General features: G+C 40.1%; 1 protein-coding gene across 1 annotated transcript in view; it reads right to left on the reverse strand.

Moving 5' to 3' along the window:
* LOC142143522 (complement C3-like) overlaps positions 1 to 25,410 on the reverse strand; it is a 183,812-nt gene that overhangs the window by 8,984 nt on the left and 149,418 nt on the right. Inside the window, exons 33-39 of the mRNA XM_075201418.1 lie at positions 16,770 to 16,809; positions 15,863 to 15,950; positions 13,048 to 13,134; positions 12,875 to 12,980; positions 10,691 to 10,780; positions 9,027 to 9,104; positions 777 to 860 (exon numbers count right to left, since the gene is read on the reverse strand). Coding sequence (XP_075057519.1) covers positions 777 to 860; positions 9,027 to 9,104; positions 10,691 to 10,780; positions 12,875 to 12,980; positions 13,048 to 13,134; positions 15,863 to 15,950; positions 16,770 to 16,809 — 573 coding nt within the window. The remainder of the gene's footprint in view (positions 1 to 776; positions 861 to 9,026; positions 9,105 to 10,690; positions 10,781 to 12,874; positions 12,981 to 13,047; positions 13,135 to 15,862; positions 15,951 to 16,769; positions 16,810 to 25,410) is intronic.

A 25,410-nucleotide genomic window follows, 5' to 3' on the forward strand; every position in this document is an offset into this window, starting at 1 on the left:
CATTTTTAATAAAGAGAACAACAAGTATTGTGACCTAAACCCTATTGTAGCTTCTCTCCCTAAGGAAGCAAGTGATAATCTATGGTTATATGGGTGATTTTCAAGCTCTGCAATTAAATCTCATGAGATTAATTATTTTAGAAAACTTTTTTATGTGACTCATGAGATTAATTGCCCAAGCAAAAAGAAACAAACCTATTATATATAGCAAAGAACATTTTCTGCCTATAAAGAATCTCTGAATGAGCGATTAATAGTCTATCCCATTAAACTCTATGGAGATTAATCAGTGGAAGTTCATTTGAGGTGATTAAATATGCAAGGAGATCACTGCACAACAATGCAATGGAAAATTTGTTTGTATAGCAGATCAAATGGTAAAGGAATTGCATATTGATCCATCTATTTTATGAGATTAATCACTTGATAGTACACAACTTAAAATCACCCATGTAGCTTATAAATTTACTGTATAAATTAGATGATAGACGGACAGCTCTAGAACTAACAGGTGTCCTGTTGTATAGGACATTTATATGAAAAGCAAATCTGGGTATTTTAAAAAAAATATTTACTAACATGGTGCAGGGCTGTTATTATATTAAAGTAAAATTCTTAATATTTAAATGTCAAAGCCACAGAGCTCAAAATGAGAAAACCAATCTTTACCATCTTCTGCTTTTATCATTTAAAAACTTTTTTGAAAACCATAAACAGCCTTTAATTTTCTAAGGACATAAAACAATTTATAAACTGACATAGTTTCTGGTATTTACCTTCTTTGATAACATCCAAGATTGTAACATTGTAGTAGTCATAGCTTGCTTTTCTCTCTGAATGTGTCAGATGAACCTTAAAAACTGAATAACACAATTATTATTGTACTCCTGCTTAACTCTTAAGGTAGCTTTTTCTGTTTCTTGTGGTTTAATAAATACATCTTTTGATTTAATAAATACACCTTTAATATTCAAGAATGCAATGCCTGTGTATTTTCTACACCTAGATAGGTCACTGTTTAGAAAAATACCCCAGTTCTTATTCCCCTTTGTATTTGTACATATACATATGTGTATGTGTGTGTGTATATTTTATATATATATATATATATATATATATATATATATATATATATATATATATATATATATATATATATATATATATATATATATATATATATATTTTTATTAGTTAATGAAGATGACAATAATAAGTACCAACATTTTTTTTATTTTGTCAGTCAGTGGAGTGAAGATTGGTGTTCGGACAGTTAAGACAGGGAAACTAAAGAGGAACCCTGGTCATTCAATCTTTACACAGAAGATATTCTACTTAACTGTACAAATAAGGCCATGTGAATTCAAGTGGGTACTGGCGGACTTATCTGCTTCAGGCAGGCAGAAGCTCCGCGTCCTCCCAGTGGCGGGCGCCATCTTGCTTTCAGAACTGTTCCTCTATTTAATACCTCCCCACTTGGCTCCCATTGGTCCAATTTTAGCTGAGGGAAATTTAAAGCACCTGACATAGCTGTCAGGAGCCTGTTCTTTGTGCTCAGTTCTCTGAAGTGTTAGGACCTGAGACTCTTTACTCCTAGATTCCTTCCAGCTCTATTGTCGCTACATCGGTCCCATGACAGGTCCTCCAAAAACTTTGTGATCACCGTCTCTTTGCCAAGCTGGAGAAGTGCGAATTCGAAGTACAGAAGGTATCATTCTTGGGGTACTTAATATCCTTTACTGGTTTCTCTATGACTCCAACTAAAGTCCAAGCCATCATGGATTGGGTACAACCTAGCAATCTCAAAGCCACCCAGATGTTCTTGGGCTTTGCAAATTATTATAGTGAGTTCTCTGATCTGTAGCTCCTATTTTTGCTTTTACCCATAAGGGAATGGATCCCAGTAATTGGTCCTTTCAGGGCATTCATCTCTGCTTCTGTCCTTAGACACCCTGATCCAGATGTACCCTTTGTATTAGAGGTTGATGCCTCTGATGTAGGAGCTGGCACTATCCTTTCTAAGTAGGACCCTCATACTCGCCGTTTGCATCCCTGTGCATATTTTTCCCGTAAATTTTCTGTCGCAGAGACCAATTGCGATGTAGGCAATCGGGACCTTCTGGCCATAAAATAGGCTTTTTGAAGAATGGCGTCATTGGCTGGAAGGAGCCATTCATGTCATCTCTGTCATAACTGATCACAAAAACCTCCAGTACATGGAGTGAGCAAAAAGGGTGAACCCCAGATAGGCCTACTGGGCGCTTTTTTTTACCTGTTTCAATTTCATCACTCTGCTCTTCTGGTCTCCTGGAAATATGTTCCACAGCTATTAATCTCAAGACCATCTGGAAAGAAGTTCAGTCAGCCTTGATGCGAGCCTCGTTTCATTCTAAGACGTTTGCTGACCATCATCTGACAACTTGTTCATTTAAAGTAGTTCAGAAGTTCTGGCTCTTTACTCGTAACATTAAGCTCAGACAGCCCTGTAAAAACTTGGGTATAAGTTCATTGGACCCTTCTCTATCAACAAACAAGTCAATTCTGTGGCCTTCAGGTTAAAACTTCCTCGTTTGAGAAGGGAACGGTGAAAAGTGTTTTGAATTCTCAATCTTGTGTTTAGCTCAAGTCTGTTTAGATGTCTACAGCCACTGAGAACTCAGTCTCTTGAAATGCATGAACGTCAGGGATTCGTGATTGAAAAAATTCTCGATTCCAAGAGAATACAAGGACAAGGCAATTTTTTGGTACAGTGGAAAAATTGTGGTCTGGTGAAAAGATTCTGGGTCTGACAGAAGCGCATACACGCTGGTAAACTCCTTAGGAAATTCTTCAAATAATTTCCCAGGAAACACGGGTGTCGGTGTTCCTTAACCCCTGCTCAAGGGGGGATACTCTTACGAGTGGCGGTGTGCCGCCACTCGCTCTTACCTGCGTCCCAGCTGTCATGACAACAGCCGGGACGTCACTTCTGGAATCTCTGTCTTGGACGTTGTCAGGGCAACGTCCGAGATGCTGTTCTGCTCAGCGCAACGTCCCGGCAATGCTGGACAGCCGGGCGCGCGCAATAATATGCTGTAGTATAGTCATAGCCTGTGGACTAATTAAGCAGTATTATACACCTGCTGGGGGCTCATTGGGATACACCTCTTCACCCATCCCTGATTGGTCACCTTGAGTATTTAAGGCAGGGAAGGCTTAGCCTCGCTGCTGGTTATAGCGTAGATTTTGTCTGTTGCTGACCTGGTCCTATTATGTCACCCCTGTTCCTGTGGATACTCTGTCTCTCTGTTTTTGGACCTCCGGTTGTGACCACGAGCCTGTTCCTGGATTCTGCTTACGTTCTGGTGACCCTGACCATTTGGCTTGTTCTTCGGACTCTCCTGCTTGCTGCCAGCGCTAACCATATGGCCTGTCCCCCTCCTACTCGGTTTTCTTCGGACCCATGACCTCGGCTTATGTCTGACCATCCGTTATCATCTGGATTCCCTCCTCGAGCCTTGCCGCTGTGGTATTCTTAATAAACTTTCACTACAATAGAGTTAAGACCTGGGGCAACAGAGTACCTGTGAGCGCGTCAAGCTTTACGTGAAAGGCGGCTGCTATAGGCAAAGACCTCTACCGCTAGTTCTGCAGTTTTATTACGAGACCTCTCAGTCTAATACTTTCCAGGAACATTGTGTTTCACAATACTCTGCTACCCCGGGTCTTATACTTGCAATAATAGTAGCAGTAGTAGTATATGAAATACAATAATGTCATTAGTGTGGACAGAACACAGAATTAGGTAGCAAGCAAATGCAAGGATTTCAGGATAAGACCAAAATACAAATTGGTCTAGGCTGGCAGAGGTTAATGCAAGCGTTTAACAAGCCATGGTCAGGACATGCAGGTATATTTGCTGAGTCCTCTCGACAATAGAACACCAGGTGCAGTTGCTAGACTTGATGGAGCACTGTGCCATTCGCAAGTATTATCAAATTTACCTTCTCTCTTTCTCCTACTCTGTTTCACTACTCTTCTCTCCAAGCTCCTCTTCTTCTCTCTCCAGCATAGTATCTCTCATTTGCCCTACACCGGCGGTTCCCAAAGTGTGCGCCACGGCTCCCAGGGGTGCCGCGGTGCTGTCACTGGGGTGCCGCGGGCCAGCCCTAGAAAAAAGGAAGCAAACAGAAACTTACCAATCCGCGCGGCGCTAGGACCCTGCAGCCTCGTCGATATTCAGTGACAGCTGCGGGAGAGAGGAGGCTGCAGGGTCCTAGCGCCGCACGGATTGGTAAGTTTCTGTTTGCTTTATTTTTTCTATAGCTGGCGCCTGGTGCGGGGCAGAGGAGGGGGATAGAGAGCAGAGGAGGGGGACAGAGAGCAGGGGAGGGGGACTGATGGCAGAGGAGGGGGACAGATGGCAGAGGAGGGGGACAGAGAGCAGAGGAGGGGGACAGAGAGCAGAGGAGGGGGACAGAGAGCAGAGGAGGGGGACAGAGAGCAGAGGAGGGGGACAGAGAGCAGAGGAGGAGGGCAGAGGAGGGTGACAGCGGGCAGAGGAGGGGAACAGTGTGACAGAGGGCAGAGGAGGGGACAGAGGGCAGAGGGGGCAACGTGAGAGAGGGCAGTGTGCCTGGATGCAGAGGGGGCAGTGTGCCTGGATGCAGAGGGGGCAGTGTGCCTGGTTGCAGAGGGGGCAGTGTGCCTGGTTGCAGAGGGGGCAGTGTGCCTGGTTGCAGAGGGGGCAGTGTGCCTGGTTGCAGAGGGGGCAGAGTGTCTGGATGCAGAGGGGCATTTTTGCATACAACTAAATAAGTGTTTCTGTCGTGACCTAAATACTTATTACAATTTTTTGACCCAACTACTTCTAAAACAGGACTGATCAGTAATTATTTTGGAGGGGTGCCTTGAAAAAATTTGGAGACTCTAAGGGTGCCGTGAACTGCAAAAGTTTGGGAACCACTGCCCTACACTATTTACTCTTCACTACTTCCCTTGCTAGTGTACACCCACCTAATTCACTGGCCTATTAAACAGAAACAAACCTTACACCCACAAATCAACTTTACATGTCCTTTTTCTAGCACTACTCCTTCTCATGGCTGCTGGTGGCATCTCATCCAACCTTGGGCCCCATGCAATCTCCACTATATTCTCAAGCTCATTGTTCCACCACAAGACTCCCCATCAACTCCATACTTCCAATCCCTCAAAACCTTAAACCTTAGCCACATCTCTGCTCTGTTCTCCCTCCATTTTTCCTGTGTATACATTATCTGATCCATGAGTTAGTCATTTAAAAAATAGCTTTAACCTCCTTACCATTACCTGACTTACCTCCTGACACTAGATCCCCTTCTGCTCTCTGTTATGAGGACCTCTCTCAGCCACACTACCAGTCCTGGAAATAGACATGGTGATTGAGTGGGCATCCTACTTTTCTCCATGCTGCACCTTCCAAGTCATACTACTGGAACACTCCTTTTCTTTCTGTTGCTTTGAATTCCACTATTTATATATTATTACACCTTCATGTTGCTGTTATTTATCACCCCATAATCCAGTTCCCTGATTCCTTATCAACTTTGTTGCCTGACTCTCTTATCTGTTATTCTTTGACCTACCTTCTCTTATATTTGGCAATTAACATTCACAAACCTACAGTTTGCTGCCTCAAAACTTTTTACTTACTTCCTCCATTGGTCTCTTCCAATGGACTTCATAATCCACCCATTGGGATAGATACTTCCTTGACCTTGTCTTCTCCTGCTTCTGTACCATCTCTAGATTCTCCAACATGGCCTTCTTGCTCTACGACCATAATCACCCTTCATTCAGCCTCACCTTACATCATGTTCCTCCCCTGTACCCAAACTGACAAGCACACAGTGATACTTAGAACCTTTGGCCTGTTCCAGTTCTGCTAAAACATCTACTCTCTCATATAATTTTCTAGTCTTGCCCTGATCTGGCTGCCTCTTTTCTGCGGAGCTCTATGGTACTTAGATAATGGCCAACTAGCATGTCTCAGTGTGTGGAAGACACAGTAAAAAAAGAGAGCAGAGGAGAGTGGTCTGAACGCCATCTTAACTGGATGACTAGGTACAGAGCTCAGGGTCCTGAGTGCCTTATATACCACCTATTGGGGCCTCTTGTTGACCTACTTGTATGCTGGCACTTCTATGAGACCTCCTGGTATTGCTGGACTCCTGAATTGCCACTCCAGCACGTCGATCTCCACAGCTGCCATGTGAGTGCTGCCTACCACCATTGAGAACTCCCCCTGGCTGCTCTAGCATCACGCTGTGGCTGGGACTACCAGAATGGACCGCATACGGCCACTTCCTGTTTCCGTCCACTGACTTCCTTTCCGTGGCTGCTGAGACCGGACCCCTGGGCTGCTGTCACCGAGAGCTGATGCTTTCCCCTATAACACTTTAAGCCCAGCCTGGTGAAGGACACAATCTCCCAGCCTCCATGATAAACACAGGTGCCTGAAAGGGCACTCCCATAACTGCACGACCTTGTCCAATAGAGGCGAGATCCCTGGGAATCCATATAACCTGGACTGTTAATCAATCCCACACCATCTGCAAATTCCAGCCTTTGCCAAAAGGGCTGTCTGGAATTTGCATACAAGTGACTTCCTACTGCTGAAGTGAGGATCTACCTACTACCCTCTTCATTACACAGGTGCAGGGTGCGCACCTTCTGCAGCTCTGCCTGTTTACATCCACAATGCATAACACCTAATTAGATGGGGAGAACCACTCCTGTGCCCACATGATCCTACATTAAATATACCTTTGCCCTCTGCCCGGGCTGATGCATCCATCACTTTTAATCTGACTCAGTTCTGGCTTCAGTCCCTAAGATCTCTATACCACCACAGCTTCCATTTCTGCCCTAACGTCAACATGTGACCCAAAAAGAATAAATCTACGGCACCGTCCACCAGTCATAAATAAAACTAAGGGTCCCAGAGAGACTCACAGCGGACTATCTCCGCACCCTCCTTCCTCAGCACCCCCTGCTGACCTACTCTCACAAGCTGACCCCAATGGTCCACTTACTGTCAAATCAATGCAACTCATGCTGACCCTTATTTCCAGAATCATCTCTAAGGTCCAACTGAGTTGTGAAATGGAAACATTAGGCATCCCGTACTCCTCCTCAGCCTCATTACCTCATATGAAGTGGTTTGCTTGGTGGTAATATATATCGACCCACCCTATCCATCATAGGTCCCATTGGTTGCTCGAAGAAATATTACTTTACTTAGTGTTGTATTGTATTACTTGTATTGCTCTGTTTGACTTATACATGCACTGTACCACCCCCGTCTATCACCCTCCTCACCTTCCCTTCATTTTCTTTTTGATTTCTGTACCCCTAACTATAAAATTTTCAATAAAAACCATTGTTGGAAAAAAAAAGAATAAATAGCAACAAATGTAAAATTTAATGCCATTGAAGAGTGAACAAAAATTGATGTACATTAACTTAAAGTGTTGCATGATTCACCACAAAAATAGCTAGTAATCACATTAGGATACAGGAATCATCACCATAACTGTAGTAAAGCATTTTATTATTCCTGCTCCCACATATAATATAATCCACCATCTACTTCACACCTTTCATTATAATTTGTGGCTAGCTGACGAAGTGAGCCTAACAAATGTGAGTATATTTTAGCAATCCCCATATATTCTTTATTTATATATTAATAATAAATACATTCACAAGTATGTATTTGTCAACAGCTCACTGCAGCCTGACAGCCCCTCAACACACCAGGTAGTTTAAAGAATACATTATGGACCTGATTCATATTCAGACGCAAGTCCCTTTGCATTCTGTATCTTACTTGAAATAGATCTGCTTAAAAAAAACAGACCTTTACGCCAATGAATGCAATGGCATGAAATTCATGTCCGAACAGAAATGACGCATACGACTGCCTACGACTTGAACGGCAGAATGGTGTGGAAGGTGCGGATGAAAAAAAGCAATGTACTATAAGGGCGTTCCAAAGCCGATGCAGCTGATTCAAGGCCTGTGTTTCTTTGCCGTATCATTTGCACATAGCTACAGGGCAGATGTAAGAGCCGAATGATAGTGATGACTGGCACGGTATAGTCTTGTTTGAAAAAGTACTTGAATTTAGTAAGATAGACCATAAACATGCATTGTATATAGAATATACATTAAGAATATCTTCATTTATGTATATAATGTAGAAAAAAAATAAAAAGATTTTTTATACCAACCATATTTTTTTGCTGATTATACAGTTTAGATATATTAATTTTATTTTATAATATAGATTTTTTTTTTTTGTCTGTTCTGTCTAGGTAAGGCAAGTACCAGTTAGGCAGAGAGTACTTACACCCAAATTCAAATTGAAACGCATCTTGACATATGTTTGGATTTTTGGATTTGAATAATGTTAAAAACTACTCAAGCTTGCATGCAGTTTGTGTTATTATTTTATTCAAGACCCTATATGAACATTGAGGACTATTAAACTATTCTGTAATAAAACAAAAGATTGAATAGGAAATTCTGTTTTCCTGTCACCCAAGGCAAAGCGGAATTTCTTTTTACCTCAAGTAAACAACGTAGATGCAATTGAAAAGTGGCCATGTCTACTAAACAAAAAGGGTACGTTTTTCATAGGAATACTTAGGTAGTAAAACATTTTTTATTCCCCAATCACAACCTGTCATCACAAGCAACCTGGTCATCTCACTGAGCTGTGATAAATACTTCAGTGCAGTAGTATGTTTGCCTATTAAGTGGATAACCGAGACCCCGACGTATATGTATTGGGCAGATTTTTTTTACTGTTATCACAGAGCAATAGTAATAAAACACACATGTATAAGTAGACATTAGTCAACAATGGAATTCAGCATGACAGCACTTTAACACAGAACACAGTTTATATAGTAAATTATGTGAAACTTGAAATTAAAATATAAACTGATGTGGTCAATGCAGAAGTAACCATCCACATGAATGAAAGAAAAGGAACGTACCAAAGTCTATGCCCTCTGAACATGCTTTTTCTTTTAAACTTTCAACATTAGTCATTTGAGCCACAGATCCACACAAACCTAAATGTGAAAGATAACAAATTACAGGTGGGTCATACATAAAGCAATAGTTAAAGGAAGAGTAAAGATTAAGGTAAAAATAATCATTCAATTTCAACAATTGAAACAATTACTGGCATAATCACAAGTTTCTATAATGATTTGTCTAATGAAGTAGAATTAAATGTCATCCACAGATTCCAAGGTAACACTTCCCTTATTCTCTTATTATACTGAGCAAAAAGACATATACCAGACACTTTTTGTAGAAGAGACCTATAAACATCAATGTGAAAACACCATTACTAATTTGGTCCATTTGTATTACTTAAAAAGTGCACCTAACATCAGGGTGCATAAAACCACAGCCATCCAGTGTTCCTGTCCTTTAAGGAATAATGTGAGGTTCCCAGAATTGCTAAATCTTGAAGAGAACTATTATGTGGGTGCTTTACTGATAACCTAAGGTTAAATCTATAAATATAATGTCTTTAAATATTTTTAGGAGCTACAGGAGGAGTTTGACTCGTCATGAAACTTTTTTAATTTTTAAGATTCAGCTACACCATGTTTTACAAATGAAAGGCCAAGTTGCATCCCCATTCTGCTACTCACAACATTGTGACAGAAAGTCTGTGGGGTCTATTCAGTTCTTAGCAATATGCCGCAGAGTGTGTCCAGAATGGTTGCAAAGGCAGTCCGAGGCACTGCACCATTGTAGAATTTTCCTTGCACCCCATAGAGGTGCATATAGGAAAGTCTGCAATGTTAGGGTACCATATTACCCAGAGATGTGTACAGCCAGACATTGCTGTGATGGCCGACAGCACAGCGCTGAGAATTGAATCAGCCCCTGTGCGTTATAATATTACAAGCAGCAGATTGGACATAGCCTTGTGACCTGGGAGGCAGGAGCTGCAATGTGACCGAGTGGGGGAGGGAAGTAATTTAGCTATTATTGCAGGAACTTACACTATGAAGAAACCTTTATTAAGCCCCCATAGTTGTTTTTTGCTTTATCCAAACCAAAATATAAAATTATTATTGCTCTAAACATTTTTCAAACTCATCTCTCAAGGAGGAGCAGCCACAGGATAAAAAATTGTCATTGCATAGGCCAATTATTTTGAATGGCCCTATGCAATGCTATGACTCTGCGAGAGGCAGAGAGTCTCTCACTAAGGAGCATATTCAATTGTCCGTTTTACTTGCAAGAATAACAGAGTTAAAACGTATCATTATTACGGTAATTCTAAGCTGGATTTCAGCTCGCAGCTCTTTTACCCTAATAATGGTAGTAGTGCGCAAGCCACGTTACTTTTCCAAGTAACGCAGACAATTGAATATGCCCCTAAATGTTTTATTTAAGTAAAAACCCCACTAACAATGAAATATTTGCTTTTAATTTACTTTCCCTATCCAAAATTTGCCCTGCCGATCGGGTAACTGACCCAGTTTAGGTCTCTAGTGGTTTTTGTTGCTGAGAATAACGAAACACAACCTGCTAATTGCAATTCTTGGTGGCAGTTACACTTTAGCACCTTCAATTTTCTTTATATAATCCCTCAGTAAGTTAAACATGCAATGGATTTCCACTATAATATTACCTGTAGCACATTTGCATGAAGACCCTTTGCAGAGTTTCCTTAAATGTCCACTCTCATCAGGTAAGTTATAAAAAGTGCTGCACCTTTTGTCTACATAAAAGAACACAGACTTATTATCTGTCAAACACACACAATATTTGTACTTTTTATAAAATTGCAACAGAAGACACGTGATGAAGATATTTTATTATAATATTTATACTTAGACATGATTTACAAAATGTAGGTCTTAATATCTATTTACAAAGTAGTCTTGTATAACACATTTACATGTACATTTTAATATATATTATTAACCTTAACTTATATAGTTCTAATATATTACGTAGCACTTCATATAGATTTTTTTAATTATTTCTAACTTGCAGTCTAAATTTTCTACCACACAAACGCACGTACACTAACATTTACCTACTATGTTTCTGGATTGTGGGAGAAAACTGAAGCACCTGGAGGAAAACTACCCCAACACAAGGTGAACATACAAATTCTGTACACATAGTGCCCTCTTTGGAATGGAACCCATGGCCCCAGCCCAATAAGGCAGCAATGCTCAGAATCTGATTCTGAGCAGTTTTAGAATACTCAGAGCCAGATAGGGGAGTACTGTGTCCTGTCAGAGACTGCCACACGGCTTCCTCACCAGTAACAGAGCCGACACCATCCCTATAGCCGCTAAATACTGACTCTAGGAAACCTTAGTTGTCGGAGTGTAGTTGTTGGAGATTTCAGTAAGAGCCTGTGTTTACTGTATGATAAAGCAATTGTCCGGAATTGATGAGTCTTACAATGGGAACATTAACCAGCAGTCCCAGATTAGATGAGACCTGAGCCATTATATTCAATAAATTGGTACACAAGAAGTAAAATGTCTCTAGCACATTAAGCGACAATGAGTGTGTGAAGACTCCATGACTACAAACAGATAAGCTGTAAAGTTCATATTTTTGGTAAGCATATTCATTATTGGTTGGATTTGGTGTATATGATATAAGCACGAAGGGTTATACACTCTTTCCTGCCCTCTATACTTTTGATCACCCTGTCTCTGAGTCTGCTATATGATTTGGAATATTCTTAATATTTAACACATGTGTATTAATTCCATCTTTTGGTATGTCTATTCTAGTTACTTTCAGTATTGCTATTATTTTAACAGTACTACAATATTTTGGTGGCCTATCCCTTCTCTTTGTTTTTAGATTTCTTCCAGAACTACCATCTGGTATAATTGGGAATTGGCAGCCACCTATACATTGGCAAGTGTTTATAAACTTTGGATCATTGGGACTATTAATCATTATTGAGTTACATGCCATTGTGTATCTTTGCCATTGTTTATATATATATATTATAAACACACACACATACCCACGGTGTATAAATATATATTAGTACATATATATACAAATATGCATATTGACATTGCTCTGAGCTCCCCAGTATAGGGAGCAACAGACGTTCTAGTATTAGTCCAGTATTAGAAATTAGAACCTGGATGGTGAAGTATGTGAAAAAGGCTCTATTCTATTTCAGACCCTGATTTTAGCGGATTTTTATCATTTATAAAAACACCCTTTTTGGAACTGCATGTTCTTTCCTAATATGCACATTATGTGCTTCAAATCTATAAGCTTTATCATATTTAAGCTTCATCGTATGACATTGTTGGGATTAATGGTTTTTATTATGTCTTTTAAAGGCAAACTTGCCTTTACAAGCCATCGCCGCTTTAAATTTTAGCTGCAAAGTCGCAGATTTCCCGCGAGATGAAAAAACTTTCATACATTTACCCTCGGATGTCTACAGCTCACTGCTGCCCTCTGCATCCCTTTATCTCATTTCAATAATAATCTTTCTCAGCAAAATGAAATGTGTTTGCACTGCACAGCTAGGTACACCAATGCATCTCCTCTGTACTTATCAAAGAATTCCTGTCCATCTCCTCCTATGAGCAGGTTCAAACTTTTGCTCCTCCACAAAATGTCACCATCTTTGTATGCCAACCCATGCCCTTGCCAGACATTTGGGGGCAGCATTGTAAATTGAGGCATGTAACGCCACCACAGAGGATTATGTGCTGTGCCTCAGCCATTTTGCACTTCATGCCCTTTTACATTTCTTCCACTCATGAGCAGAACATGAATAGCAAAATATGTTTCAAATAAAAAAAGTGTATATTACCAAGATCATAATACTCATATATGGAAATGTCAGCTGGTTGGAGAAGTCCCACTTGAAATTTCTTATGAATCCTGAACCCGATAACAAGGTCTTCGTTATTAGGGACCTGCAATACAATGGCAAAATGTTATACCAAGAGTGGACACTAATATTTCACAAAAAGGAATCTTTACCTTTGTCAGGTAGAGTACAACCGATCCATTGAATAAGGATTGTTCTGTTTCATACTTCATGATGTAATTTTCTACACTGCTGGCCAACTGAAAGCAATGGAAGAAAAAGTTTAAAGAGTTCATTTCCCCCCTACAGAGTCAAACCAGAGGTTCAACACATCACAAAGGACAAAGACAGGCATCCGGTGTAAACAGGCAATGCAAGTTATTGTATGACTTTGGGATAAGTGAAGCTATAAAAAGCAAGAATGCGGTTTATTAAGGATTTTATATATAGTTATATTTGTAGACATTTACTATGCTCCATATCCTACCGTAGGTGTTAATTAAATTAAGATGTGCAAAATGGCATAGCTAAAGGCAGGGCAATGACATCTGAACAGGTTAGCATAGCAAGTTTAATGAGGCTGTGGAATAGATCACAATTGCAATCAACATGTCTCTTTACTGAAAATGTGCTTAAAATAGTCATTTAGACTGAAGAAAACTAGTTTACTACATTTTCAGTGGGCAGGAAACTTGCTGTTTAAACAGGCAGTCTTCCTATGCTACTCCATTATACAGTTTTTAACTTCATCCTTTTTTGGACTAATCTGACTGCACAGACTCCTCGGAGCACTGTCTGGACATTCTGAGGAGATGTCATGCAGTCCCAAAATCCAGTGCTCAGAGAGGAAGTCTGTTCACTTCCTGTCTGAGCAGCAAGGAGAGTGGAGCAACAGAATGGCACCAGTGGGTACAACTAAAGGTAAGTAACATGCTGTGCGCAGGGAGCTGCAATAAGAGCAAGGGAAGGGAATGTAATAAAAGCTACATGAAGGGGGCTGCAGTAAGAACTACAGGGAGGGGAGCTGCAATAAGAGCTATATGGAGGAGGCTGCAATAAGAACTATAGAGATGGGACTGTAATAAATGCTTAAGGAAAGGGGGTGCAAATAGAACTATAGGGAGGGTGCTGCAATTAGAGCTATATAGTAAGGCAGCAGAGTCAAGAGCGGTGGGGAGTATGTGGTTGTAGAGGAAGCCCGCTTGGTTGCGGCACGCCAGGGTGGATAGAAGGGAGAGTTTCAAGTGAAGACGTGAAAATAGCAAAATCAAGATTGCATCTAGAAAGGTAGATTTGGGTGTGGGCAGGGGTGCAGGAGATGAGAAAAGAGTGAATGAGAGGAGATGGTGGTCAGAAAGTGGGAAGTGAGAGTTGGAGAAGTCAGAAAGAGTACATTGACAGGAGAAGACAAGGTCAAGGGAGTGACCAAGACAGTGGGTGGGGGAAGAGGTCCATTGTGAAAGGCCAAAGGAGGAAGAAAGGGCAAGAAGATTGATGGACATTGGGTCTGTGGGTTGTTCATGAGAATGTTAAAGTCACCTAGAATAATAGAGGGGAGGTCTGAGGCGAGGTAGTGGGGAAGCCAGGCAGCAAAATTATCAAGAAATTGTAAAGTGGGACCAGGGAGGCAGTAGATTACTGAGACATGGAGATGGATGGGGTAGAAGAGATGGATAGAGTGGACTTCAAAGGAGGAGGAGAATGAAAAGGGGGACAGGGTGATGCCCACCTTGCCGCCTGGATGGTCATCAAGTCTGACGGAGTGGGTGAAAGAGAGGCCCCCATAGGAGAGAAAAGCATGGTGAGGAGTATCAATGGAAAAAAGAGATTGCAATAAGGTCAAGAGAGTTGGAGATAAAGAGGTCATGGATAGAGGGCAGTTTGTTGCAGATGGATCTGGAATTACAGAATGCACAGGCGTAAGGGAGAGAGAGAAGTGGGGAGATATGAATGACATTGGAGTATTTTCTGGTGCGTATGGGGGGCTAGATCTTGGACAGAGATGAGGTCATGGGGTGAGGATGGGTATTGGACAGGAGCAAGGAGACATGGTGAAGAGTGAAGGGCTAAGGGAGTAGGGAGAGGAAAGATAGGAGGGGAGAGGATGGACTAGCAAATGAGTGGTCGAAGGGTGCAGGAGTACTAGAAAGAGGATCAGGAGGAGATAAGAAAGACAGCAATGTGTATGTAACAGACTGACTGACTGACGTGTGTGTAACTGACTGACTGATGTGCGTGCGACTAACTGAAGTGCATGTAACTCATTAAATGACTTGTGACTGACTGGCTGTTATACCATGTACTGCCTTCTTGTTTTCCCTCTGTACAGTGCTGTAGACCTTATGTGGCACCCTATAAATAAAGGTTAATAATAATATAGTGGTGGCTGTAATGAAAGTCATAAGGAGGGGCCTGCAATAACTATATGGAGGGGGCAAAGAGAAAGACATGAAGGAAGAAATGAGAGAGCCATGGAGGGGGCAATGAGAGATATTAAGGGGGCAGATATGAGGGCAATGATAACAGTTTTTCTCTCTTTCTCATGAATGACGACACTTTAACTTTAGACATCTGTCCTAATGCCATAATACAGCTCTGTAGTCAGGCCAGATATTTTTAAGACAAGTCTAAAAAGTAACAAAATAATATATTAAGAAAATACAATAAAAGGACAAAAAATAAAATAATTACAAAATGGTTATTCAGTCTTAACAAAAGAAATTTGAGGGAGTACCTACATTATTAAGATTATTTGTGTGTTAATCAAACTACTACTTATGAAAATAGACATACAAAAGATAAAGTTTACCAAATTTATAATAATGGAGAGATGTCAATATCCTGACTAGTAAATCAATGGTACAGCCATGTAATGATATGCCTTATTGATAACCCTGATAACCCAGCTAGGATATATTTTCCCTTTAAGCCTCTCTACATTGACAGTAACTGTTTTACAACATGATACATGTTCCTAAAATACCTTACCTGCTTAAGATCATCCATGTTTGGTGAGAAACCCGTAAGCATAGTTACTTCAATGAGTGACATGGTAGCAGGCAAAAGACCACTGTACCTGTGTTAAAAAAAATAATACAATTTCTTGCCTTTTAGAATAGGAGAATTCCAGATTCAGTGTTAACAAAACCTCACAGAAAACCATAGGCTACATGCAGAATAGGCAGCACTGCAGTCTACTAAGATTGTCCAGAGTAACAACTCCATAGGCAATGTTAACTGTAAGGTACAAAATTCAAAAAGCACCAAGAGGGCACAAAAAGAGAAGACATGTAAACAACATATCTATCAATAATAAACAGGGAGGAATACAATATGATTCTTCTGTATTATTAAAAGATAAACTTTATTCTTTTACAAAAAAAACAAATAAATACAATTATAAATATTTATATAACTTGACTTTGTCAACCATTAAGTAACAACTATAGACTGGAAAACCAATTTCATTCTGATTTGGGGCAACTGCAGGACTAGCGGAATGATTGGTTTATTTTGTGATTTCCTAATAAATGTGTGTAACTAAGATTCCTGCATTTTATGTACATATTGAATATTAACTTTTTTACTGGTTCACAGCAAAGTGTTGTGGGATTTTTCTGTGTGTCTATTTTCGAGATAATCACTTCTTTTTCTAGCACCTGTTATACACTTAAATAAAATGGTTAGCAACTTCCATTTTCTAAACTATTGATTTCCTAATAAACACAATATCAAATACATATTTTAAAAAAAAATGATTAATATAAAGTTATATTTATATTTGTTAGATGCAATTTAAGAGTTTCAATGTCTGTTACACATTTTACACTGGAAGGGCAACATATATGTTAATACAGATTTGCCAGAAAGTGGTCATATAAAAGATGATAGATACCTAGCTCGTAACATGAGATTATAGGTTTCAGGTTTTCTGTCTGTTACAAAAACATAAAACAAAGATAAATACATATTAATACAGTCAATATCATAATAAATGTTTTATATTGATAGCATTTTGTAAAATAAAATCTTGAATATGTATAGGAGCAAGAACTATCCAAATCCCTATTTATTCAGCTTGTTTAAAAAACTATATGGACACCAACAAAGTGTACTTCATTAAATAGTAAAATTATAGAAGTATATAAATGTGAATGTAGCCTGTCCAGCTCATGTTGAAGTTTCACATAATTACTACTTTCATAAGTGCAGTACTTAATTTTAATTTTTTGTGGACAACTTCTTTAATTATGAAAGTGGCAAAAGCCAAGGGATGCCAAAACTATTGCTTATAAAACATATGCGCAAATATATAGTCTTTACCTTCTGATCTGATTAAGATCAGTGGTGTGTGTACATGTAGAGTTAATAAAACTTGATTCTTTTTCAACATAAAAGCATCTGAGACTCCATCTTTTAAAGACAGATAAGCGAGTTGGTGTTTCCACCGGCATTATCATGCACTCACATCTGAGGGTCCGACAGCCAAAAGCAGCACAGGGGGACTTAATAGTGATGACAGCACTAAGTGGCCGCCGGGTAATAACTTTTTTGCTTGTGTTCTCTCATTGGGAACTGTCTAGCTGTGTTAGTTCACTCTCTGATATGTGTTCTGATAAATATTCCGTACTGTTGGGTCTCATGGCTTTGGTTTTAATCTTTATGCATGTTTATTCACTGTTTATTCACTTGTGTCATTACGCTTTTAGTTTTCTAACATTACAAACAGTTATATTTGTTCTTCCTAGATTTGTGTTGGAACCCTTTCACCAGACATGGTAACAAAGTCTTGCTGAGTCAAGGGTAACTTGTCTTATGTGTGGTACTGAGGTTACAGGATCCAGACAGAAGGTTTAAATATCGTGACTGGCATTGTTTTGTGTTATGAATCTGTTATTTGAATGGGTCAAAGACAAGCTGTGCTGGATCTGCCAGAGGGTCAGCTTCTAGTCACATGTACAGGAAACATGGTTTAATTACTTAAGTACCTTAAGTGCTGGAATTAGCAAACTTCTGACAAATTCACTATAACTGGTACCTTTGATGTGGATAATATAAAAATGTGTTGAGGAAAAAGATTGATGAATAGAAGTCATATAATCTGAGTATTGTAAATAGTAAACAAACAAAGAAGCATGAACCTCCTTATCTCTAACAAACATATATAGAAGCAACAGCTAAATAATGTGAAGAAGATGCTAACCAAATGCATTGTGTAGCTTCAGACCCTCATGCTGTAGCACAAAAACAAGCAGTTGTAATGTCTGCAGAATGAAAGAGGGTCAAGACGGGTAGAGTAGAAGAACAGACCGAAGTGGGCAGTCCTCAGCTGTCTACTTTGTACTCAGCAAAAAGCCCATGATACCATGAAAGCAATGTGGGAGTATGTGCTTTCAGTCTTCCCGATGCTCCTGTACCTATAACTTTGTACTATGACATTTCGAGGGACCAAGCTTTAACTTCAACACAGAAAGAAAACATTAAATTTGTGAATAACAGAGAACATTCAGGTGGTGACACAGCAAATGCTCTTAGGCTTTTCACACTGCCAACTCCCAATCCACAGAATGTTGCTCCACCTCGTCCTTTAGTGGAGTGGAGAGTTCACGTCCCTTGGTCAGCCAGTGACTTACGGGAAATAATCACTAGATGCCACATCCCTAAGAAAGATCCCAGGATACTATAAAATATCTGAATGTTATTTATCCTGTACATAGTCCTACTTATCCACATATATTACAGATGTTTAATTTAATATTTGGAGAAAGTATTACAGACAATAGCGGTCAGAGAAGCTGATCTAAAATCATAGAATATGAACAATGGAAATGTTTACAAAAGGACAATGCAAGTTTTATTAGAAAAAGTCAAGGCATTCTCTTATGTTACACAGTTTTCTCCTGTCACTTAATTGTGAAGATATTTGCTTTGTAAACTAGAATGTATTATTCATTGTTCTGAAAAAGGTGTTTTTTACATTCTTGAAAAGCTTTACATATTTGTACAGGATTTGTTGTGGACACATGAAGCCAAATTATGCATAATCATAAACCCAGATTGATGGGACACTACTCTCATTGGTTGCTCCCACACTGTGAACAGAAGGCCCAGATGATGCAATATTGATTTCCACAATCTCTCTTATACAAATGACATTAAAGATAAAATCATGCCCACCTAAATTACCAAAATAATCATTTGAAGCCTGAGGCTGAGACTGGCATTTTTCCAGTTAGACACAGGCTTTTGAAACAAGTAGTAGTGCCAAACCCTGATTTTCACCATAAAAAAATAGCGGTTGGTGTGGCTACAGACTAGTTTAGGATTTGTGGACTATTAACGCTTTGGTGGAACTTTTTTCCTGCGGTACTCAACCCTGCTACAATTTTGATTCAGGTACTAGAAAATAGCACACATTTTTTGCCATGTTTTAACAATATACGTGGACCAGATTGCACTTGGATATGGGCATCATTCTCAGGGATTGGCAAAAGTGTAGCAGTATTAAGTACTGCACATCTTGCAAAATGATGTTAGAGGGAACTAGCAAACTGAGCTCCCATTTAGTAAGTCATGCATTAGAAATATGTTGTGTCTGTTTACAAGTGATCAGTTCTTCTACTGTATGTAGAACATATACAAAAAACAAGGAAAAGGAAGGTTGTCCAAGGAAAAGGGTTGCGGATATTTCAATCAGTAGTGCAGCTGCTGCAATGGTTTGGGTACGATCTGTCGATGCTGATCCTGTCAACAGTCAGTCAGTTGACACGAAAAAGTCGACAGTCAGAAATGTTGATAGGCTCAGTGTGTCTATGTGGTTAAATTGGTGACATATAAATTTTTGAAAAAGGGCCTGGGGAGAAAATTTGCTATTATGTATACACATAATCACTTCCCAACTAACCAATGAAACTAAATGCTGGCTGTGTTCACATTCTCTTTCCGCAGAGGGAATGAAACATTTGTACACAGCACCAGCTTCTTTGCCAGAAATAGCATAGCAGTGGGATACAAGTAACAAAACTTTCCTTGAGTTTTAAAATGTTTCAGCCTCATATCTCCCACAAAATCAATATTTAAGATTGGCAGGTGTGTTTGGTAACACAGATATCTGTATGTCAGTTCAAAGTCTAGTGGGTAAGAAAATTGAAACAATGACCGAGAGAAGAGATTATTTAATTTCATCTTAAGTAATAAGAAGGTAGAAATTGCTGATTTTAGCTATGCTAATATATCAGTCATTTTATCAAAACAAGGCAATACAAATAATAATAAAATTAATGTTAATATGATGTATCTAGAACCTAAGTGTAACTTCTCCTACAAAATAGAATATTTTAAATGGTACAAAGTAGCCTAAGCCATATGTTATGAGGCATCATTTGTGCTGTCCTGGGCACTTTGTGTGTGGATAATGGTCTTACTCATGGTAACCCACTGGAGCTAATGGGTCTTAATGTCTGGGTTATACCAGCAATAGTTTGCCAGAGGAATCTAGGTTGCAGAAAAGAGGGTTAGCTTACAACAATAAAAATGAACAGTTCTGGTATTCATATTTTACTGAAGTAGGGGTTGGGATACTGTCAGATAGAATGCAACAATATTCAGAAATTTTGGATAAAGTTATAAATGAAACCAAAGAATCACTTTCTAGAGTAAAAAAGTAATTGGCACAGATACGGAAAGACTCATTACAGATCCCAGAAGCCCTTGATGTGATATTAGCAGAAAGAGGAGGAGTAAGTAAATTAATAGGCCAATAGAGCTGTACTTCTATTTCTGATTAACATGATGTGGTTGAAGGGCATTTATCAAAAAGCTGTCAATTGCAGAAAGTAACAAAGAGACATGGGGGGGGTATATTTAATAAACTGCGGGTTTGGAAAAGTGGAGATGTTGCTTATAGCAACCAATCAGATTCTAGTTATCATTTATTTAGTACATTCTACAAAATGACAGCTAGAGTCTGATTGGTTGCTATAGGCAACATCTCCACTTTTTCAAACCCGCAGTTTAGTAAATATACGCCATGGGATCATTTTTCATGGGTAGATGCAGGTTTATCCTAATGGATGTCAGGTATAGTATATAATATATTGTAATAGGTCTAGTAGATCATTTATAGAATTATTAGATGCCTCCCTACAATACTTGATGTAAGAAAGCAAAAATGTTAAAATCCAGGTAAGAGAAAATAGGCCTGAATATCCAGCATTTTATAAGAATTTTGGAAAAGGTGACATAGTAGGGCAGGCAAAATAGTTAATACCAGAGGTATCAGAGGGTGGAATTGAGAAAGATGAATAACAATCTGGATACAAAATGGAGTTTAGCAGCCATAAGGCACATATATGGTTATATCCTTTTCATGAACTTAGTTTAATTAGGTCCAGAGATCGCAGTTGCACGGCGGCTGCACATTGCATAAGGTAATAGGGTACTGCAACAACACAACAACACAGATTTCCCATCGCAACTCTATGGGGCAAAGGGAAATCGGCATTGTTGCATTACCGCGTGATACCTTCGTCGGCCATTCCAGAGTGTAACCGCCATCTCCAGCTAACTGAATATGCCCCTATGTGTGCTATATCTTGTGGAGTGGTCCTAATGACACCCATTAAAGTACTGTATTTCCCCATGTATAAGACACACCTTTTTTCCCAAAATTTTGGGTCTAAAAAAAGGTGCGTCTTATACACTGCAAGCGCTATTTACCTGATTGAAGAAGTCGGCATCTGGTGTGAGGAGTCCCCGTTAATCAGCTCCAGCGTTTCCAGCGAGTCCCCGTTACTTTGCAAAGGGACCTTCAGGTCCTGCAGGCGCCTCCCACATTCTCGGCGCTGTCAGTCACGTGACTGACAGTGCCGATGACTGCCGCTGACTACAGATTCCTCCGTGTTTCCCTGACAAAAGGTGCACAGTCTTGTTGTCATTAGACAAGTCGTGTCTACCTGACTTGTCTCTTGTCAGCAAGACTGTGCAGTAGCGCTCATTGCCTCATTTTGGTCTGAATGTGGGACTATTGTAAGCTGCTCCAGTGAATAGTGGGACTATTGTAAGCTGCTCCAGTGAATAGTGGGACTATTGTAAGCTGCAGTGTGCTCTGTGACAAATTGCAGGCTCCTCTAGTGTGCTCTGTGACAAATTGCAGGCTCCTCTATTGTAATACATCTTTTTTTTTATTTTGTGCCCCAAAATAAAGGTGCGTCTTAAACATGGGTGCGTCTTATACATGGGGAAATACGGTATCTGGGTGGTAGCAGCATACTGTAGGGTGTAGACTATTTTAGGATTTAGTTTATTTCATTGTCTGTGTGAAAGGTGAGTGTTGTAGTTTGAAGAGGTTAAACACTTTCACCAAAGTCTCATGTAAGACTTTCTTGAACACTTCTCTGCATGGCTCCCTCCCTTCTTATCTTCTGACATCCCCACCATCATCATAGGTGATTTCAACATCCCTATTGCTAATCCACATTCCAATACTGCTTCAAAATTGCTCTCTCTAACCTCCTCACTTGACCTCTCCCAGTGGATTGAATCCGCTACTCATCAGGATGGCTACAGGCTTGATCTTGTTTTCTCTAGACTATGCTCAGTTTCTAATTTCTTTAACACTCCTTTAACACTCCTTTCCCCCTCTTGGATCATCACCTTATTAGTTACTCACTCACTCCCAGTTCTTTCACTTCCCTGCTATCAAACTCTTCCAAGTCTCCTCATACCTGCAATAAGCATGCAGCGATTAATCCTATTCTAAAATATGCAAAATTTGGACCCAAACTTCCAAAACTCTTAAATTACCAACCCATCTCTCAGCTCCTATGCCCCTCCAAACTTCTCGAGCGAATTCCTTACACTCACCTCACACGTTTCCTTTCTGTAAACAACCTATTGGATCCTCTTCAATCAGGCTTTTACTCTCAACAGTCCACAGAGACTGCTCTGATCAAGGTTGTCAATGATCTGATCATAGCTAAAACTAAAGATGATTACTCTCTGCTAATTCTCCTAGATCTCTCTGCTGCATTTGACACTGTTGACCACTCTCTACTCATACAGACGCTACAATCCCTAGGTCTTCAAGACACTGTCCTATCCTGGTTCTCATCCTACCAATCTAACCACTCTTTCAGTGTTAATTTCTCTGGTACAACCTCCACACTGCTTCCTCAGTTCTAGGTCCTCTGCTATTCTCTATCTATACCTCTTCTCTAGGAAAACTAATAAGCTCCTTCGGATTTCAGTATCATCTCTATGCGGATGATACTCAAATTTATGTATCCTCTCCTGATCTCTCACCATCTGTGTTGTCTCGTGTTACTGACTGTTTTTCTGCCATTTCATCTTGGATGTCCTCTCACCAACTCAAACTTAGTCTTTCAAAATAATATTCCCACCCAACAATAGAAGCTTACTGCCTGACATTTCTATTTCTGTTGACAACATAATGATAAATCCCACCCCGCTGTTACGCTGACAATCAGTACACAAACTCACAGAACTAGTTGGTGGAGGAATTCACCTTTAGCAGCCGTCTTTCCCATAGAGCTTTATACGCCCACCGGTACTCAGATGCCCCCAGGAATTATCTCCAGATGTAGTGTGAGTTTGTGATACAAAACCGTAGCGGCAGGCCAGGAGGCAGCATAGATGGCAGCGAATGGTCAGACGAAAGCCATGGTCAGGGGTCACTAGCAGGCAGGATAATCTGGAAACACGCCAAAGGTCAGGGTCACGAGCAATATAGTGGGGTCCAAGGCACAGGCAAAACGAATCAGAGTCACAGGCAAAGAGGAAAAACCTCACAGAAAACCATAGGCTACAGGCAGGGGTCATACACAGCAAAGACAATCCAAAAGGTATACACCAACAGCACAGGAGCAGGTAGCAGGCAGTAAACTGGAAGCTATAACTGGCAGGGAGGCTAAGCCCTCCCTGCCTTATATACTGAGACTATCCAATCAAGGCTTAGCCCTGTAATCACTAGCAGGCCCCAGCTAAATAATTAATCAGGGATTTAATCAGCCCACAGACTGCGCAGTACTAGCGCACGCGCCCAGCTGCTTAGTGTTGCTGGGGTGTGCTAAAGGAGCGCTCAGCGTCCGGCCGTTGCCCTGGCAATGGCCGTCATAGCAATGGCTGGGACGCAGGGGAACGAGCCACAGTGGCTGGGCACCGCTGAGGCTCGTAACACCCGCAAGCTCTCTGCCTAGGTGTAATCCTTGACTCGCAACTATCCTTTGTTCCCCACATCAACTCTATATTTACATCATGCTGCATACATCTAAAAACCATTACCAGAATACGTATATATCTCACACAAAACACTGCAAAAACTTTAATTCATGCACTCATCATCTCCCACATCAACTTTTATAATTCCCTCCTTACTGGTCTTCCCAAAATCAGACTCGAGCCCCTACAAACTATTTTGCACGCAGCGGCTAGATTGATTTTCCTTGTAAATCGTTTTATATCTGCTGAGTCACTCTGTCAGTCTCTACATTGGTTGCCTGTTTGTCAACGAATCTAATATAAAATTCTTCTACTAACATACAAGGCCATCCACAAAATTGGACCAACATACATCTCCTCACTTGTCTCAAAATATCTCTCAACTCGACACCTCCATTCTGCACAAGATCTGCTTGTGCAGAATTGAATATCTGTCTTCCACTTTCATCACTTCCTTTCATTCTCGGTTACAGGAATTTTTTTCGGGTTGCACCCACTCTATGTAATTCACTCCCCCGCACCATAAGACTTTCCTCTAGTCCTCAAACTTTTAAGCGTTCTCTGAAAACTCACCTCCTTCTTCAGACAAGCTTATAATATTCCTCTACCACCCTCTTAATCTCCCTAGGTTACCCTATTACCACCCTCTACACAGCTAACACAAGACAACAACCCTCTGACTAACATAATTGTGTGACTGAGCATACAGCCCACTAAATACTTTGCAACCATTGCATTCTAGCTGGACAAATATTCAATATGATGTAGCACTTACCCTTGTGTATCAAACCATTGTCCCATAGATGGTAAGCTTGCGAGCAGAGCCTTCTTACCTCTACGTATGTATGTATTACCAGGTATTGTTGAATTACTATTTGTTCCTAAAGCGATATGGAATCTGCTGGCGCTAAATAAATAAATGTTGATGATGATGATGATGATGATGATGTGAGAGTGTATGTGACACCAATCATCTAGTGGGTGTAGAGCAGTGGGAGCAGTTGGAAGCCAGTTACTTACATTTAAAAGAAGCAGATGCTATTAAACACAGCTATCCTATCATGACCAAAAAAATCAGCTATTTGTACTACATACAAAAGTAACAGTTTACTTAAACTTTTTTATTTGGCGGTGTGCCATAAATCTTATGCATAATCATATGTCCTTATGGGTAAAACTGCTTGTGAATCAGAACCACAAGAAGTCAGCTCTAACAAGTGTGCCAGAAAAATGTGAGCAGTGCTTGAAGCAATCTGTTATATTAATAAGGAATTTAATCATTATATAATAAAAGGGCT

This window comes from Mixophyes fleayi, chromosome 1 (assembly GCF_038048845.1).
Source record: "Mixophyes fleayi isolate aMixFle1 chromosome 1, aMixFle1.hap1, whole genome shotgun sequence".
NCBI lineage: Eukaryota > Metazoa > Chordata > Amphibia > Anura > Limnodynastidae > Mixophyes > Mixophyes fleayi.